Source organism: Falco cherrug, chromosome 8 (assembly GCF_023634085.1).
Source record: "Falco cherrug isolate bFalChe1 chromosome 8, bFalChe1.pri, whole genome shotgun sequence".
Classification (NCBI taxonomy): Eukaryota; Metazoa; Chordata; class Aves; order Falconiformes; family Falconidae; genus Falco; species Falco cherrug.
In genome coordinates, this window is record NC_073704.1 from 60023659 (window position 1) to 60040300 (window position 16642).

The 16642-nt window shown below is 44.4% G+C and overlaps 1 protein-coding gene across 1 annotated transcript in view; it reads left to right on the forward strand.

The window, feature by feature from the left end:
- RASGEF1C (RasGEF domain family member 1C) overlaps positions 1-16642 on the forward strand; it is an 80782-nt gene that overhangs the window by 51306 nt on the left and 12834 nt on the right. The window contains exons 4-10 of the mRNA XM_055718967.1: positions 111-248; positions 5585-5797; positions 7955-8029; positions 11511-11606; positions 12700-12802; positions 12899-12978; positions 13614-13709. Coding sequence (XP_055574942.1) covers positions 111-248; positions 5585-5797; positions 7955-8029; positions 11511-11606; positions 12700-12802; positions 12899-12978; positions 13614-13709 — 801 coding nt within the window. The remainder of the gene's footprint in view (positions 1-110; positions 249-5584; positions 5798-7954; positions 8030-11510; positions 11607-12699; positions 12803-12898; positions 12979-13613; positions 13710-16642) is intronic.

Below are 16642 nucleotides of genomic sequence, written 5' to 3' on the forward strand. Positions count from 1 at the left end.
TGCCTTCTTTGAAAATCTGGCCCCATTTTCAGTGACGTACATATGTACTGGGAGACTTTAATGAGTAAATGTGTTTCAATTTCTACCTATCATTCTGGTTTCCATTTCAGGCTCGGATCAGAAAATTTGGACCCAAAATCTTACAGTTGCTGACAGAGTGGACAGAGACATTCCCGTATGACTTTCAGGAAGAGCGGATGATTGGCCATCTGAAAGACATGATTCACAGGATAGCCCCATGTGATGAGGTGAGGCCGCCTGACCTGGGCTGTTGCATGGAGATGTTAAGTTCGTTTTCCCACTTGGATCTTCCTTTTGCCACGTTCTATTCCACGCCTCTTCTTCAACAGTCTCACAGGGGTTTTTTTCTCCTTTAACAGTTAAAACCTGAAGTAGCTTCCCTGAAAGCCACATCTCTCAGTTTAGGTGCTCCTATGGCAGTGACAGGGGGACGCATTGGAGTGATCAGTGGAATTTATCCTACTGCACGTTGAATTGTAAGATAATAATATCCGCGTCTTACAGATGGAAGAGCTGAAGGCATAGTATAGACCGAATGTGGTGGTCACAACTCAAATAGCAACAGGGCTGTCATCTCCCAAGTTATAGCCTAGCAGAGGAGTGAAGTTTCATGACCCGAGACCAGTCATCCTGGCGGAGCAGTGGCTCAAGGAGCGCTCCAGGATGTTTGCTGTAGTGAATGAGGAGTGGAGCAAGCAGCCAGTTGTCAAGTGATTGCACTGGGGAGCTAAAAAGGCTCATCAGTGCCTGAAGGTACCTGGTGAAAGCTTCCTTTCTCCAAGGGCGTTTATGGTCCTTTCTTGTCTCACCTTCTCCATTTATTTATGTCCCTCATCACCTATGCCAAAATCTAATTTTCCATTACTTACTTTACATGTCTTCATCCTGGTAATTTTTTTGAAACAATCTTTGTGTTTTGTCATCTTTTTCATTAGTCAGTCTGACAAGGGTTTGGCTTATTCCTTCCTGTCCTGCGTGAAGGAGTTCACTGGCCCTATGCTTGAGCAAGCAGGGACCCAGGCAGGAGGCGCAGAGCAGCAGACCCTGATCACGGTTTGACTGGTGCCACTGGAATCCCCGTCAGGTTCACTGGATCTGTGGGATGAGATAGCTTCTCTTGAATCCAGCCTGTTTGGCTGACATGGTGACGTAGCAAGGGACAGTCCTTACATTTAAAGAAAATACATTTATGAACATGTAGCTTCTCTGGGAGCATGAAAATGGCAGAGACAGTGGTGTGTCGCCTGCTGGCAGAAAATCACTCTAGGTGGCTGTATGGTCTTGGTGTTCAAATGTGTGAGCCTTGTGTGTGGCAGGGTAGGACAGAGTGAATGGAGTCTATGGGAGACCTGCTTCCAAATTCAGGTGGATGAACCCCATAAATTAATTCAGAAACATTAAAAATGCTACAAAGTCCACAAAAATAATAAGGGTAAGAGCAAATTGTACATAGAGAGTCTCTAATTAGTTCTAGGTTAACCATGGGATGTGGGAGAATTCATTTCCATTGGCTATATCAAGGCCTGGCTTCAGGTCACAGATGGGTGCAATTCAGTAGGACAAAAAGCACATACCCATGAGGCTGAGAAAGAGAGGGGTGGAGGGAAGAGAGAAGGAATTAGCAGGGTTGCAGCACAAGGAAAATTAAATTGGATGCTCCTACCCACATGAAACAAAAGAGAAATGGAAACAGCTGCTCTTGGGCTGTGCTGGCATCACGGCTGGCAGCTTTGGGTAGCTGTAGGCTGATACGGATCGGCTGGCTGGGCTGGGAAGGGCTGGGACGGGGAAGCTGTGTGACACGTTGGTGGAGGTAAGACAAGAGACAAGGTGGCCTCAATTCCATTGATCAGACAGTAAAACTTCTCCCTCAAGGGGAAGAGGCAATGAGCGTGCCCCTGCCAACCACCAAGAAAGGCACCTTGCAGCCCTTCAGCATCTGAAGTGAGAGAAACACATACAGACCCACCACGTGTCCACTGGAAAGAAGGAACCCGCCAAAAGGGCAGAGAACAGGGGGTTTGCAGGTGCTCTTTGAAAGCAGTAGCTGTCCCAGTGAAGAGCCATAAATGCTAAATACCCACTTTTTGCATGCAAAGCAATAGGTTATTTGCCTAACCTGAGCAAGCGCTGCACACATTTGCTCTTGAGCATGCATAGCTGTGTACCAATGCTTATGGGTGCCCTGGGGGGCCTCAGACTAGATTAGGTTAAAATCATTGTTTTTCAAATATTACTAGGCACTGTAATTGCAAGTGATTGTGCCTGAGCAAAATCAATAATTAATTTAAGAAACAGCTCATATCCTACAAATGCAAATTTCCTTCTTTAAGGGACAGCACAAAAGAGTGGTGGTGCCTCGAAGTTGTTTGGAGGAAAGTTGTTCCCATTGTGAATCCCAGAAATGAAAGATTGAAAGATTTGTGAGGTCATCTAGTCCATGTAGGTCAATGCAGGATTTTCCTCTGCAGTGTATGCTCCTGTCCTTTGTAGAGTCCACTTTCTAAAGGCTCTGTGATGTGCTTATAAAGGTGTCCATGCTGAGAAGCATTTCTTAGTAAGTGCTGTGATTTGCATTTAGAGTTAGAAATTTTAATTAAAATTTGAGCTCCTAAGCCACCTGCTGAGGCCTGCTGTCTTCAGAGGAACTTTCCCAGTTAAGAACGAAACATTTTCTTTAAATATTAAACAGTAGTGTGCTCCTTTCGACTGTTAATGTGGCAATGAAATGAAAACGGTTGATAGAGTCCAGCATGCAGCCCTTGTACAATGGGGGGTCACTTTGTGGCAAGATAATTACCAGCATGTTGAAGGTAATGAACAATGTTGTTTTCGGTTAGTGAGCATAGTTTAAAGAAGGCAGGAAATGCTTTTAAAAGGGTAAAGGCAGGATTATATTTTTATTATTATTTCTCCCCCAACACACAGAGAAAAGCTTTCTAGGCAAGGGTGCATCCAACCCATTTTCAGTGAGTCTCTTCAAGAGCACTAATTTCTGCATGATTTTTTTGTGTCCATTAAGTGTGTCTCATTTCATTCTTTATTAGGTGGTTGGCTTACCTGAGTCTTTGTTTACTGTATTTACTGAGATATAGACATATCTGTATTTTTGTGCCATATTCCCTACAAAACTAGGTGAAACTAGATCTCTTGGTAAAGGATTTCTTGAAAGACTGGCTAATATGCATGTCTTTCAAGCGATTTTGTGCTGCTTTTTGGCTTTTCATCCGAACAGTGAAAAATTTGATAATGCGCAGACATTGCTGGTCCAAGATTTCTCATCCAAACTCCTTTTTGAAAGAGAACTGGATTTTCAGCTAAAAGTTTTTTGGCAAATGTTTTACATTCAGTAGGAAACATGGATTTCAGTGCTGTGGCCACCCCCACCCCCGAAATTAATTCCCCTGTTTACAAAATATGTTCACAAAATAGCAAATACGTCACTATTTGAGTTTATACTAAAAAAATAACATTCTGTTCATAGAGCTTCATAAACTGTGCTGAAATTTGCAAACACACCTGGATGTAAACCGGAGAAATACTTAGATGGCGGTTAGTAGTTTGGGTCCAGGGCATTCTTTGTGAACCAGAAGTGTGACCATCTGTCTGAGTGAGGATTTACATGAAGAATGCTAGTCTCTCTTCCTTGGAGCTAGTATACGTCAGGAACAGATGAAAACTGAAATAACATTTTCTTATTTTCTAAAAAATATTTCAGTTACTTATTTTTACATCTTCCTCACTAAATTTTCACTACTCCTGTGTGATTTGCTTCCAAATAGAACATGTGTTGCCATTCTCCAAGACAAGTCCCTCCTGCCTTCTAGGTGCTTGTTTCATTTCAGACTTCCCAGTGCTATTTTGCAAAAAAGCCTGACTACATCCTGCTTACATGGCAGATGTTCCAGCCCAGCTCAAGAGAGCCTCTTCCTTGAGTGAAAAGAGAGGCTCCTCAGCAACGTGAAACCTTCTGCTAGAAAAAAACTGTATGAAATTTATAAAGTATTGCAACAAAAGTTAAAACACTTGGGTTGTTCTCAAGGTTTCCAGCCTCAGTCTGTAATGGAAACGGTACATGTCAGCATGTTATTCTTCACTCAGAAGTAGCAGGAGATGCTGCTTCCAGTGTGCGGACGGGATCCTGTGTAGGCGAGAAGAGCACTGACTCTGGCTTCTGGTACCTTGAACACTTAAAACGTGAGTGCTGTCAATGCCTAACACTGGAAACTGTCCGCAGTCTACAAAACTCTGAGGAAGACAAAGGCTGGATCTCAACCATGGGATTCAGGAGTACTTCCCAAGACTTCACTTGGGCTGCGTCCCACTTGGGGTGTGACACAGGTGTGTGCTGGCCTTTGTGGGAAGGCACAATGCAGCCAAGTCCCTCTTGTGATGATGAGGACTGTGTGGAGGGTGCCAGGGTGTACAGCTGCTGTGCAGTACAGATGTGACGGAAAGGCTCCTTGCAGGCTCTGTCACACTGGTAGATTACAAACTGATGTTACTGGCAACTTGGTGTTTGGATGGGGGGTGAGGAGTTACTCCACTTGTGAGCAGACAGAGGATCTTTCCACTGTATGTCTTTGTGCTGGAAGAGGAGCTGGTAGTAGGCTAGCTTGCAAACTGTCTTCCCAAGTGACCATGCTCTTTGAAACTGAGCAAGCACCCATTGCACCCATGCCTGATGCTCCTTTCTCTGGCTGGGAAGGCCCGTGAGGCTGTGTTCCTCAGCCAGGGTATGCTTCACGCTCTGTGTGAGGCTTTTGCCCAAGGATGTTTCCAATTAATCCATGTCTTTAGAGCCCATCCACCAGTTGTCTCAGTTTTATGATATCTGCATCTGTCAGTCGTGAAGAGTTGGAGGCGTTTATTTCTGCCCATCCTCCCTGGCCAGCAGCTCCGTGCAGTCTGCAAAGGGCTGCTCCAGCGCCGAGAACAACCTGAGCAACTTAGTAATGATCATCCTGCTGAGCACATGGCTGTGCTTGGAATACGGTATGAGCTTCCTTCAGTAGCAATTAACGTTTTGGGTGTTAAATACTCAAAGCTACACGATGCTCACCACTTCAGCTGGGTAGCAAGTAGCAGCATGCTTGTGCTGCTTTCAGCTCACAAGGATGGAGAGAAGAGCATTAGAAATGTTTCTTATTCCTAATAAATAAGAGTTGACTAGGCACCACTAACAAGCAGAGTTCTCAGCCAACATGTAGCTGACATAAAGGGTAGGTACTGAATGCTGCTGTGCTCCGGAAAGCTGCAGTAACCCGTGTTGTAGCATTACCTCTCCTCTGATCCTGATGTTGGCAGGAATATGTGAGTACCAGTGCCAGCCCAACCCACCAGCACTGCCTGCCTCTTCTCTTGACTGCAGTCTGCTTCTCTGGTCCAGAGCACAGAACTGTAATTAAGCCAACTGGTTATTCTGAAATAGCCGTGTTGAAAATAAAATGGTAACCTGTTGCTGACTTAGGAGTATTTTTCAGAAGGGAGAATTCAGCATAAAAACACTCCTTTGTTAAGTTCTGTGGGTGGTTCATATTTCTTTTTCGCCCTGTCTCTCCAGGCCTACTGGAAAAAGATGAATCAGCTTTTACAAACCCTGAACCAGAAGCTTGCAACCCTCAGCCACGGGCAAGAAGGGATTGTCAAGATCAGTGCTGCTGTCTCTGATAAACTGGTTGCCTTTAAAAGTAAACCTCCGTCAATTCAGAGAGAAATCCTGAGCGTCTGCAGTGACCCTTACACTCTGGCTCAGCAGCTGACACATGTGGAGCTGGTAAGTGGGAATGGTTCCCAACTGCTGCAGTCAGAGATGATATTTTAAGCCATCAGCTGCTAAGTATTCCAGACAGAACCAAAAATTGTCTGCACTGCTGCAGCACGTCCCATGCTGTATCAGCACTGCAGCAGGAGGCAGGGTTTGACAGGTTAAGAGATGCTTGGGAAGCAAGCTATGTATCAGAGCCTTCCTGCGCATCTTGGGGTGGGTCACTTTTCTTTTTCAGCTTGCTTATTCATGAAAAATGAATCATAATCTCAGGAAGGGATTCCCCCTTCTGTAAAGTGCTCTGAGCCCCACAACCTAAAGGTGCTATTGAAACGGCTGGTTATTAGCCCTTTTATTAATTTGGAAGACATTTTAACAGTTCAGATCTGTTCCTGCAGATACACAAAGAGTCTGAGTTGTCTGGTATGTTTTTCATTTTTCCCTTTGGGACTTTGTCCATGGACATACAAGGGTGTGCAAATACCACCCACACAAAGTCCTGCTGTTTCCCTCGCTGGACTGCAGCGCACTCTCAGACAGGCTTTTGAGGGTAACCACTCCAATTGCAGTACCAAGATGTTGGACAGACTGTTGTGCTGCACACCCTTCTCCCAGGTTCAGGTCCTCTGTGTAGACCTCCTGGATGTTGACAGAAGAACATAAAACATTGCTGCCATCTGCAGATCTCTTGATGCTCTAATGATTCCCTGCTGCCTGTCCTCCTGTAAACACTGCTGATCCTGGAGAGGAAGGCTGGAAAACAAACCATGAAATGGACCATGGATTGGAGTGAATATCATGGAATTAGCCTTGGGAATTCTGAAGGTAGTTGATATTCTGTTTTTCAAGAAGTGGAATAGTTCAGAAACCCCAAATTTAGAGTCATCTCATCTTGGTTAGTTTTCAGAGCATGCAATGTTGGCTCTTTGCTTTACATAACTTAAGCCAGAGAGTAGAAGTCCTGTTTCCTGGAGTTTTTTCTTCATTTTTTTTGTCCTCCACAGTACAACTGTCTTCCAAGGGGAGATTCTCTGTAACTGGGGCACTGCTGCACTTATAAAATTGATGCAGCTTCATGTTTTCATTCCACTGTACTATAATCAATGCTCTCTGCCTTCTCCTTCACTTACTGCTTACTGGTTACAGTACCTAACTACACTGCACTGAAACTGTCCGATGCTTATTTGTTATTAATAATTATTTGCTACTTATTTAATAACAGTTATGTGTTAGTAAGGGTCCTGTACAGCTATCAGTGGCAAGGTGAGAAGCCAAGAGAAATAGCATAGGAATAGCCATAAAATTTCCACTTAAGCAAAATTACTGTATATTTTATTGTTGCTTGAGCGTCCTAAGTTTGGACTGTAGGAATTCCAAAATATCTCCTCTGAAATACCTTTGTGTGGCCTAAAACCTACTGAAAATACTTTTTTTCCCCCTAATAATCATTTTTAAGGGAATTGAAAAGCCTAGTAAGAAGGCCAGTGTGCAGCTGGAACTGCCAGGTGTGTTCAGGAGCTGGTGAAGATGGCCTGTTGTTTACTAAGCAAGTCCTGGAAGCTTTATTTACTCTTGTTTTGGTTAATGCCTGGGACACTCTACAGTGTAAGCAATGCCTTTAATGTAAGCACATGCATCTTGCAACGCCTGCCTTCCCCAGTGGTACAGAGCCACCACCCCGGGGCATCACCTGAGCTTCAGTGGGTTTGGAGGCAGTGTCAGAGCCTGTGTGTGCAGATGAGCAATGGATTGCTATGGTTACCGGATAACAGCGTCACCGCCATTCTAACAGCTGGGAAGCAAGGCTATTGAGTAATGCTGGACCACAGCAGGTCTGTGGCAGCACCAAGCACAGAACTGAGGTCTGCTGGTTCCCAGGTGGAGCCCCTGTGCATCCAGCACCTTTCTCTCTGGGCAGTGCAGGGGGCTCTTACTGTGGCTTGTCAGCAATGAGACCTGTTTATTTTCATTTTGTTCTTTATGCTGAAATAACTCGTAATTGTTCTTATGAATTTTAATGTCTGGTGGTAGTTGGCTGACTACCAGTTCAGTAACACCATTCAGAGCTGATGGATAATGGGGATGTCTTACCAAGAGAAACAGAAGAGACTCTGGGCTGCTCTCTTACTTCTTCCTCTCTCTCTTTCCTCCCCCCTCCTCTAATAGGAAAGGCTAAGTCACATTGGACCTGAGGAGTTTGTGCAGGCATTTGTACATAAGGACCCTCTGGATGGCACCAAGGTATGATTTCTCCGCGTGCAAAGTGCCTCCTGTGATCACTGTTTGTTCAAGATGAACTGATGTGATGAGATCTGTAAGAGCAGGGCCTGGGGCACATGTTGATCAGGGTCAGGCCAACCGATGACCTGTATTCCGGCAGCAAAGATGGGACCTGTTGGTAGAGCTCATACTGGCAGGTCATTGCCATTCCTTCCTGGTGAGAGTGTGTCCCAGCCCGAGACTGGCCAGAACCCTAGATCTGCTTTCTGGCTTGTTCCTCCGAACCTGCTTTGACCAGGGCAGATGGCTTGTGGCTGTACCCAGCCAGGGAATGTCTCTTCCCCACGCTGAAGGCATAAAGACTCTGGACGTGATGTCATGCCCATAGTGTGTGCCCAGACACCACAGTAATGAGTCAGTGCGTCATGAATCAACGTACTCTTCTCTCTCTACACAATAGTTCTTAACCCAAAGCACCACAGGGAATGGAGTGCCTGATCGGGGCTTCATCCAAAATCTGTGGAAGCCAGCTGGAGTCTTTCCACTGATTCCAGTGGGGTTTGAAGGAGCATTTCAGTGAGTGCCTCAATAAGGAAAGAGACTTCCTGGCTGGAGAGGGAGAATCAGGGATTTCACATGCTGCCAGAAAAGAAAGAGGGTGGAAAATTCTTCCCCTGAACTGCATATGGGCTCCCACTGTGATCATACATCAATGGCAGAATTTCATCACTGGATGCTGAACATAACAGGAAGACCTCTGTTTATAGTGCTGCCCAAAGAGCGCCAGAATAGCTTGTAATGCTGAAAAGATGGATGGATGGTTGAATAAAAAGTGCAGCATCAGGCTCCTTCTCTTACTGGAGTTATGGAGATTCTGCACTTGGTTTCAGGAAGAGTTTCAAGTATTCTGACATTCTTTAGGAAGGAACCCCAAGGTAGCAAAGGTGCATCAGAAACATGAACACAGTGAGATTTCAGCAACCTGCTGCAAACATGAGGGACAAAACTGAAAATGAACAGTGAATAATCTGTTGTGAAGTAAAACGAAAGAGATCAAATGTGGCAATAAATGTGAGTGAATTTTGGAAGAGTGGGATGGAGGCAGCAGTGAGTGAAATCAAACAGCATAAAGCCGTAGAGGGGAAGGGATGCTAAGAAGAAGAAGAAGGAAACATGTGTACATTAGCTTATTACCGAACAACGGCTGAAGCTGTATCTGGAATTTCAGATGCAGGGTCAGCACAGAATGCCACCAGGATGTGAAGAGAAATTGGGGTTACAAGGTAACTGTAAGGAAACATCAGCTAAGGTGGATGGGAAGGATTAGAATGAGAGGTGGAGAGCCTGAAAATAATGGTGGGATTGGAAATCTGACAGAACTATGACAAGCTATTTGACAGTTAAGCGTGTTCTTCAAATGCAAATCTGAACGCTGAGGTGCTGCCCAGTATCTGTGACTTCAGTGAAGTGCATAATGACAGAGAAAATAACGAGTGCAAAGCAGGGACGCACCACTGCGTTGCCTCTTAAGTTCAGGGAGATGTCTTCCCCCAGGAGGATCTACTTAGTAAAGGAGAGCTGCCGTAAAGTTTTCACACAAGACATGGCACTAACAAATTATTGGATTTCAAGTCAGCAAGGCTGGTGAAAGCAGAAGTAGCCTGGAACTCTTCTCCACACTTTGCCTGGGCTGACCAGAGCTCCCAGCAATTATTCAGAAGGGATCATGTGGGACCTGGCAGAGCATTTTATACAGTGGCACAAACCTTATGTGGACCCACAAAGAGCACCCCTGTTATCCACAGGGAATTGGCTCTGGTCTGAATTCCCTCCAGCTGGAGATCATATTAAACATCTTTCTTGTATGAGGGCTTCAAAAGGCTTCACTTAACAAATGTTTATCAAGCACTCTGAGTTGCAGATGGAAGATGCTAGGGAGGTGCTAAATATTGTTGCCATTTATAAAGCTCAACCTTTGAAAAGCAGTCTGTTTCAACTGTAACTGTTGCACATTTTTTACAAGTTTTGTGGTATTAGCTGTGGTTCTTATGCCCTGGCAGAGGACAACAGTGTTGAGATGGAAATACCACGTTCAGAACAAAACCTAGGTTTCGTGTATTTTTTGCTATCACAGGGAACAAGAAATACCACAGAGCACATGAAAAGCAACTGTTCTGGGTAGACTGGGGCTGCTTTGGGCTTCCTTTGTTTTGTTTGATACTTACATGCTGCTAGCTGACATTTACTTTTTAGATACTTTTAAAATACGTTTTTTATTGTTTATGTGGTCTACTCATAAAGTGGCTAGGAATGTCAGGCTTGTTAAGACTTGTTCTGTAGCACGGTATTGTGATTTCTGCCCATGTGCAGAATCACAGGTGAATATTTTCTTACTTTGGATTACCTTGGGAATCATACTAAGCCCCATTTCTTATGGGGTCTTAGTCACCCGTTTAACTTAGGTAATACGGGTAATCCTATTGACATTAATGGAGCTGTGTTTATGCATTGTGATTTTCTTCTTAGTGGCATGTATTTATGGTAGCTCTGGGAAATGATCATCTTAATAAAACAAAAAATCAGTATTCTCTGATACCCTCTAGTGGATGTTAATGAATGTTCAAATAAATCACATGAACTCTAGAGAGCAGTGTGTCCTAGATGGACAACCTAAGAATTTAGGGCTGGGAAAAGGACTTGAATTCTTATAATCCCAAGCAACATCTTCAGGCTGTGTGAACTGCCCTATCACTCCGCTGAAGTCAAATATCTGTTGATGTCAAAGGAACTGGAAGAGTTCAGCCAAGTATCTGCTCCCACAGCCTGTATCGGCTATGGGAATTTATGTTAAATTTCATATAAAAAAGTGAAAAATATGCTTCTCTTATCAGTGAAGTATCTCTGGCATGTAAGTTGAAGAGCAGCCAGCAAGACAGACCTGGTTGCTAGAGAGCCTATTGTCCTGAAAACTCAATAAGGAAAATATATTTTCTTTCCGTAAAGAAGCAACTGGAGCTGTTTTCTCTTGCTTATCACATGATCACTTTGCTAAATTACGGTCTCTCCCCTCCAGAAAAGGGCTGTGGGTGGCTGCATTTACTGAAGTGAAGGGAGTCCTGGAATCAAAGCCACAAACTGAGCGTGCTGTGGAAGACTGTGCTTGTCTTAGTTTTTCTGCATATTGCTGCTGTCTGAATCCTGCAGTGCCCCGGCTGTTAATATCCCAGTGAAAAAGGTTCAGTGCAGGCTGTGTCGGTGAACAGTTGCCACAGGCAAAATGGGGCTGTTTCCTACATACTGGTGTGAATGGTGTGGTGTGGCGCACTCAGCCAGACCCTGTGCATCTGCCAGCCACCGTCTACCTGCTGACTTTTTGAAAGGGGCCGTTAATGCACGGTCTTCTGTGTGCATAAGAGAGATGCGGCCAATAATTACCTTCATCTTGGCAACCAGGCAGCTAACTGAAACAGTTACACAGCTTTCTGTGCTTTTTTCTCCCCAGACTTGTTTCAGTGAACAGAAGAAGACCAGTAACCTTGAGGCCTATGTGAAATGGTTCAATAGACTCTGCTATCTTGTAGCAACAGAAATTTGCATGGTAAGTGAAAAGCATGTGGCATGTTTTACCACATGCCTGAAGTACCAGTTTGAGATTGTACATTAATAAGCAAATCTGGGGGTTTATTTCTCATGGCCTAGCTAAGCATCTGATGGTAAGTTTTAGTAATACTGCACTCGGAGAAGCAACCTGATAAATGGCAAACATATTGCAAAACAGAGCTGGCGACACACGGGGGATACACTGTTGTCTTGATGTAGTAGGAGCGCACTGTGGAATAATGAACCCTGTAAGGAAGGCGAGAGGAAAAAATGCCTTGAATTATCCTGTGAGATTTCTGCTGGAAAAGATTCTAGTGGAGCTGTATTTGTTACCTGTCATCCTAAAGCTCTGTTGTGCATGTGAATTCCCATTGCATGGCTCTTTGTCCTGCTGCCCATTACTGTAGCTGTGACTAGTCATTTTTTTAATTTAGTAGTGGTTTTAGTTTCTTTAACTTGGCTGCATCAAAATGAAATGAATGTTTTCTCCTTTGAAAAGGGTGTAGAAGGGAGACAGAGTAATAGTATAAACAGCCTAGATAGCCTGTCGCTCCAAGCATTACCATTTGAATCTTTGGAAAATATGGGGTGATTCCAGTCCAATTAAAAATTGTATTTAAAATGCAAGCTACCATTTGGCCTGGCTGTATTGCTGAAAGGGAAAGAAGAGGGAAAGGGATTAATGCAGTGAAACAAAGTCTGTCTTGGACGAAGATGCTGCTGTTAGATGGGTGTGAAATCCTGCCCTTAGGAAGCCTGTGCTGATGTGCCCGCTGCCTTGAGAGAGGCGAGCAGGGAGCGGGGCACTGCTTCGGGGCTGCTGGGGCTGCCTGTTCGAGCACCAAGACATTAACTGAGGCGAGCCTGGGAATTGCTGTGAATTTCTTCTGTATCACTGCAATGAAAGTGTTGATTTTAGAGGCTGCCAGTCACCAGGATCCACTGGATTGCTGGAACAGAATTAGGGCCGGCGACTAATAGCAGATGGCCCAAGCTGTGCAGGGACCCGTGCTATGCATGGAAGAAATGTCTAAGATGCCCTCTGACCCTGCATATGCTTAATAGATATATTTGTTTGTTCTAATTCGCAGCCTGCAAAAAAGAAACAGCGAGCACAAGTCATCGAATTCTTCATTGACGTTGCCCGAGAGTGCTTTAACATAGGGAATTTTAATTCGCTGATGGCAATCATTTGTAAGTACAGCTTCTAACCAGGTCTCTCCGTCCGCTGTCACACATGAAAAAGGAAACCCAGCTCTTACCCATGGCTCTCTTCTTTCTCACTCATAGCTGGAATGAACATGAGTCCAGTTTCCAGGCTAAAGAAGACCTGGTCAAAAGTGAAAACAGCCAAATTTTTCATTCTTGAGGTAAAAAAAAAAAAAAAAAAGTGCTCATACATTGCTTGAATTATATTCTGGGGTTTTTTGTTCATGAATTTTCACATTGTTATCCAGGTGTGAGATATTTGCAGACATGTTTCACAGGCTAAGGACCAGATTCTGGCTGAAGTTTCCCAGGTGCAGTGAGGAAGGTGTGAAGCTGCTGATATGTAGAGGTGAATCAGAGCACTCAAATAAATAGGCGGAGCTAAAAACCCAAAAATATGAGCCTATATGCAAGCCAAAGTGCTTCCCTGATGCCACTTTTGTTTGGTCAGGGACACAACACTGAGTGTAAAGCTCCAAGCTACACCTTGGATGTCGAGTGAACAAGGCTTAAGGTTGTTTTTGTATTGAGGATTTCAGGATTTGGCATATACAAAATATGCAGCCTGTATGCTTCAGATAAAAGCTCAGTAAGCTGTTACTAGAAAAATCAAGGGTACAAACAGCCATGATCTGTAGATCTGTCCTTGTATCTTTGGTTCACGGGGGTTTGGGTGTATGTGGATTTTTGCAGATGTAGGCTGGGCTCTGTTCAGGCTTCATTACAACTAAGGGTCACGTTTTCTTCAGAGGAGGCAGGTCACTTTCTAACCAGACATCTTCTTTCATGTATCTAGCACCAGATGGACCCTACTGGTAACTTCTATAACTACAGAACAGCGTTGCGAGGGGCTGCTCACAGATCCCTCACTGCACACAGCAACAGGGAGAAGGTAGGTGTGACCACATCCCATTTATCTCAAAATGGGTGGTGTGCATTGCTGCTGAGGGCCAGTGGCTCAAAGATTTGATGCAACTGCTCTCCTCCCTTCCATGGGCCACCGGTGCAAGGCTTGTGCGCTGCTGAATGTGCTTGGAAATGTAAAACCGTGGCTGAAAGGAGTCTGAAATGGATCACAGGGCTTTTGTGGACTTGCTCCTTGTTGCAAGCATCTCTATATCCCTGAAAAATTCACAGTTTAGAGTGAAAAACCCGACGGAAACAGGTATCCCAGACTAAAATGACTTTTATTTTGGTGTGGAGCATCAGCCTGGCAAGCCCAGGTGGAACTGTGCTTTTGTTAGGACTGTGCCAGCCAGGCTCTGTGCAGACAAGCCCCTATTGTGTGGTGTGCATTGGAGATGGAGAGCAAAGGGCACGGCACTCGGGGGTGAGCTGGTTCTCCATTTACATTAGGGAAAGACAACTTACTGCAAGTCCTGCAAAGAAGTCTAGTCTGAATCCATTGCAGTGGATTTTGGGGTGAAGTTCTGTCCTTGTGAATTTTAATTTCATTTGGTTGTTGCTGCCATCTCGGTGAGCAAGAACTGTTTCATCAGTGTTCGTGGCAGATACGTAGCTTTCCGAGGTATCACTGGTGCTGCAAAAATCAGATTCACAAGATGTTAGTGCAGGATCCTCCTATTTTGTGCCCCAGTGTGTTTCTTGTTAATTTTCTTATTTCTCTACTCAATTCTCTCTTTTTTTTTTTGTTTGTTTGTTTTATGAAAGAGGGTGGTTTTTTAAATTGCAATTGCACATAGCCATAAATGGGTAATCTCTGCGCAGACCATGGCTAAGGTAAAGTAGATACTGCATGAACAAGCATAATATAGAATTTAGTATTCATTCACTAGAGGAGCCAGGCCAGATGCTAATCTCACATCCCTGTAAATTTGATGTAAATCTGCTGAAGCTAATGGAATCTCACAGCATTTACAGTGAAATGAGATCAGCCTCTGGTCGCAGGCTGAGTCAGCTGTAATGGGAGTATGCTGAGTTGTTCTGAAAAGCACTTCTCTGTGCAAAGAAGAGATGATGGCTTTGGATGTTTGTGACTGGCAAAGAAATTCTTTTAACTCTCATGTACTGCAGCGAGGACCTGTCAGTCTGAGATGCTGCTTAAGTTTAGTTGTTCTGCAGCCATCATGTGTATTCAAACCAGTTGTTTTACTGTTTGACTTAATTTCCTGTAGAAGTTAGCAATCTCTGTCAGATCTCAACCCCTAGCTGGTTAAGACTGATGGCAGAGAGGTTTATTAGATTGAAAGGAATCTGGTTTACATAAAAAAAAGCCCAGATTCTATTTCCCTTGTGTAGATAACGTTAGTTCAAGAAAATGTTCAAGCATATGATTTGGTAGCTACTCACACTGGGTATTTTACAGTGTCAGATAAAGCAGATCATGTAATTCTTAGTGTAGGAATTAAGAAATTTTGTTTCTTTCTATAAGCAAGATTATCAATTATTTGTTTCAATGAGTTTGAATAAAATTGAAGGAACATGCGTCGCTTTTTTGATAGAAAATGTTATGTTGTTTCTTGGCAAACTTGTAGCAAAGCTCATCTTCAAACTGAATTGTGCTTACAAGAGTCTGAGGTCCCAATCCTCTCTGCCCCTCTTCTCGACAAGTGGCCATGCCAGAAGCACAGATGGAAGCTTCAGGCCTTAGTCCATCTGCTTGAGAAGGAAGGTGCTCTGGAGGGAGTGCTCTTGTCGCAGACCAGCAGACCAAGCAGTGGGTTATGTCTTGCAGGGAAAAAACCTGCCTGTAGGCTCAGAGGAGCTAATATTTAACTGGCAGACTCGCCAAAAACAGGCTTTCTTCTCTCCTCAGGGCTGGTGTCTTGGAAGGATAGCTCAGGAGCTAAATTATATCCTCAGAGGGAGACGGGTGAGCCAGTGACCTGGGACACCCTCCCTCCTCCTGCTATGTGTACGGATCTCTACCCAAATCCCCCACGTGACACCAGCCTTCTGGCACAAAGAGCACTGCCTGATTGCATCACTGCTCCATCCTCATCCTCAGGGTGTTTGTGCGAGGCTGCAGCGCAGGTTATAGGGGAAGGGGCTCAACATACCCATGAGGATCCCCTGAGCTCAGTCCTGTTCCAGCCCTTCTCACAGTGCGTAAATGGTATAGTTATAGCTACTCGTTCCTTGCTCAGGAGTAGGCTTGTGAAAAGGCACGGCAAGGCAGCTCTCAAACCTGAGAGATGCAGTACAGCAGCAGAAATAAACCTGCCAAAGTGCAGGGTGGGAGAACTGGTAATGAAGAAGGGCTGATGTTTCATGCAGAAATCGGGGGGGTGTACTTGTTAGGAACTAAGTCTGGTTTTATCTGTGCAGTCAGCTGACCTATACCACCTCCAAAATTAAGTTATTCCACTGGGAACCCCGGCATTGTGCTAATGGCATGTCTGTGGCTTTGAAACGTTGGGAGTGTGTACAGTGCGGTACTGTGTGTGTTGCTGTCTGATTCTGTGGAGGAAGAACATGTCTGATCCCATTAGCTTGCTTCTTTCTGCAGGAGGCAATTGTCCTTCAGCATGTGAGTGGGTTGGATGGGATGGGGGGGAGGAATCAAAAGGGAGTGAAATATGAGGTTCTGGCACTAACCCAGATTTTGTGCTAGCAAAGTGTCTGGATTGAAGCCAACATTAGAGTGTAACTATATCCACTTTTGTTGCTTTTTCTACAGAAATTTGGAAAATAAACCATACAGAGTAATATATTTTTATTAGGGAAATAAATGGTGACCCAAAGACAGAAATCCCCTGGAAATGTGTAGAGAATTGGTATCCTAGGGTATGTCTTTGACGCCTTTTGGATGCAGATGAGAACAAGCTCTACCCATGCTCTGAGGTGACTGGTGGCTTTGTAGCT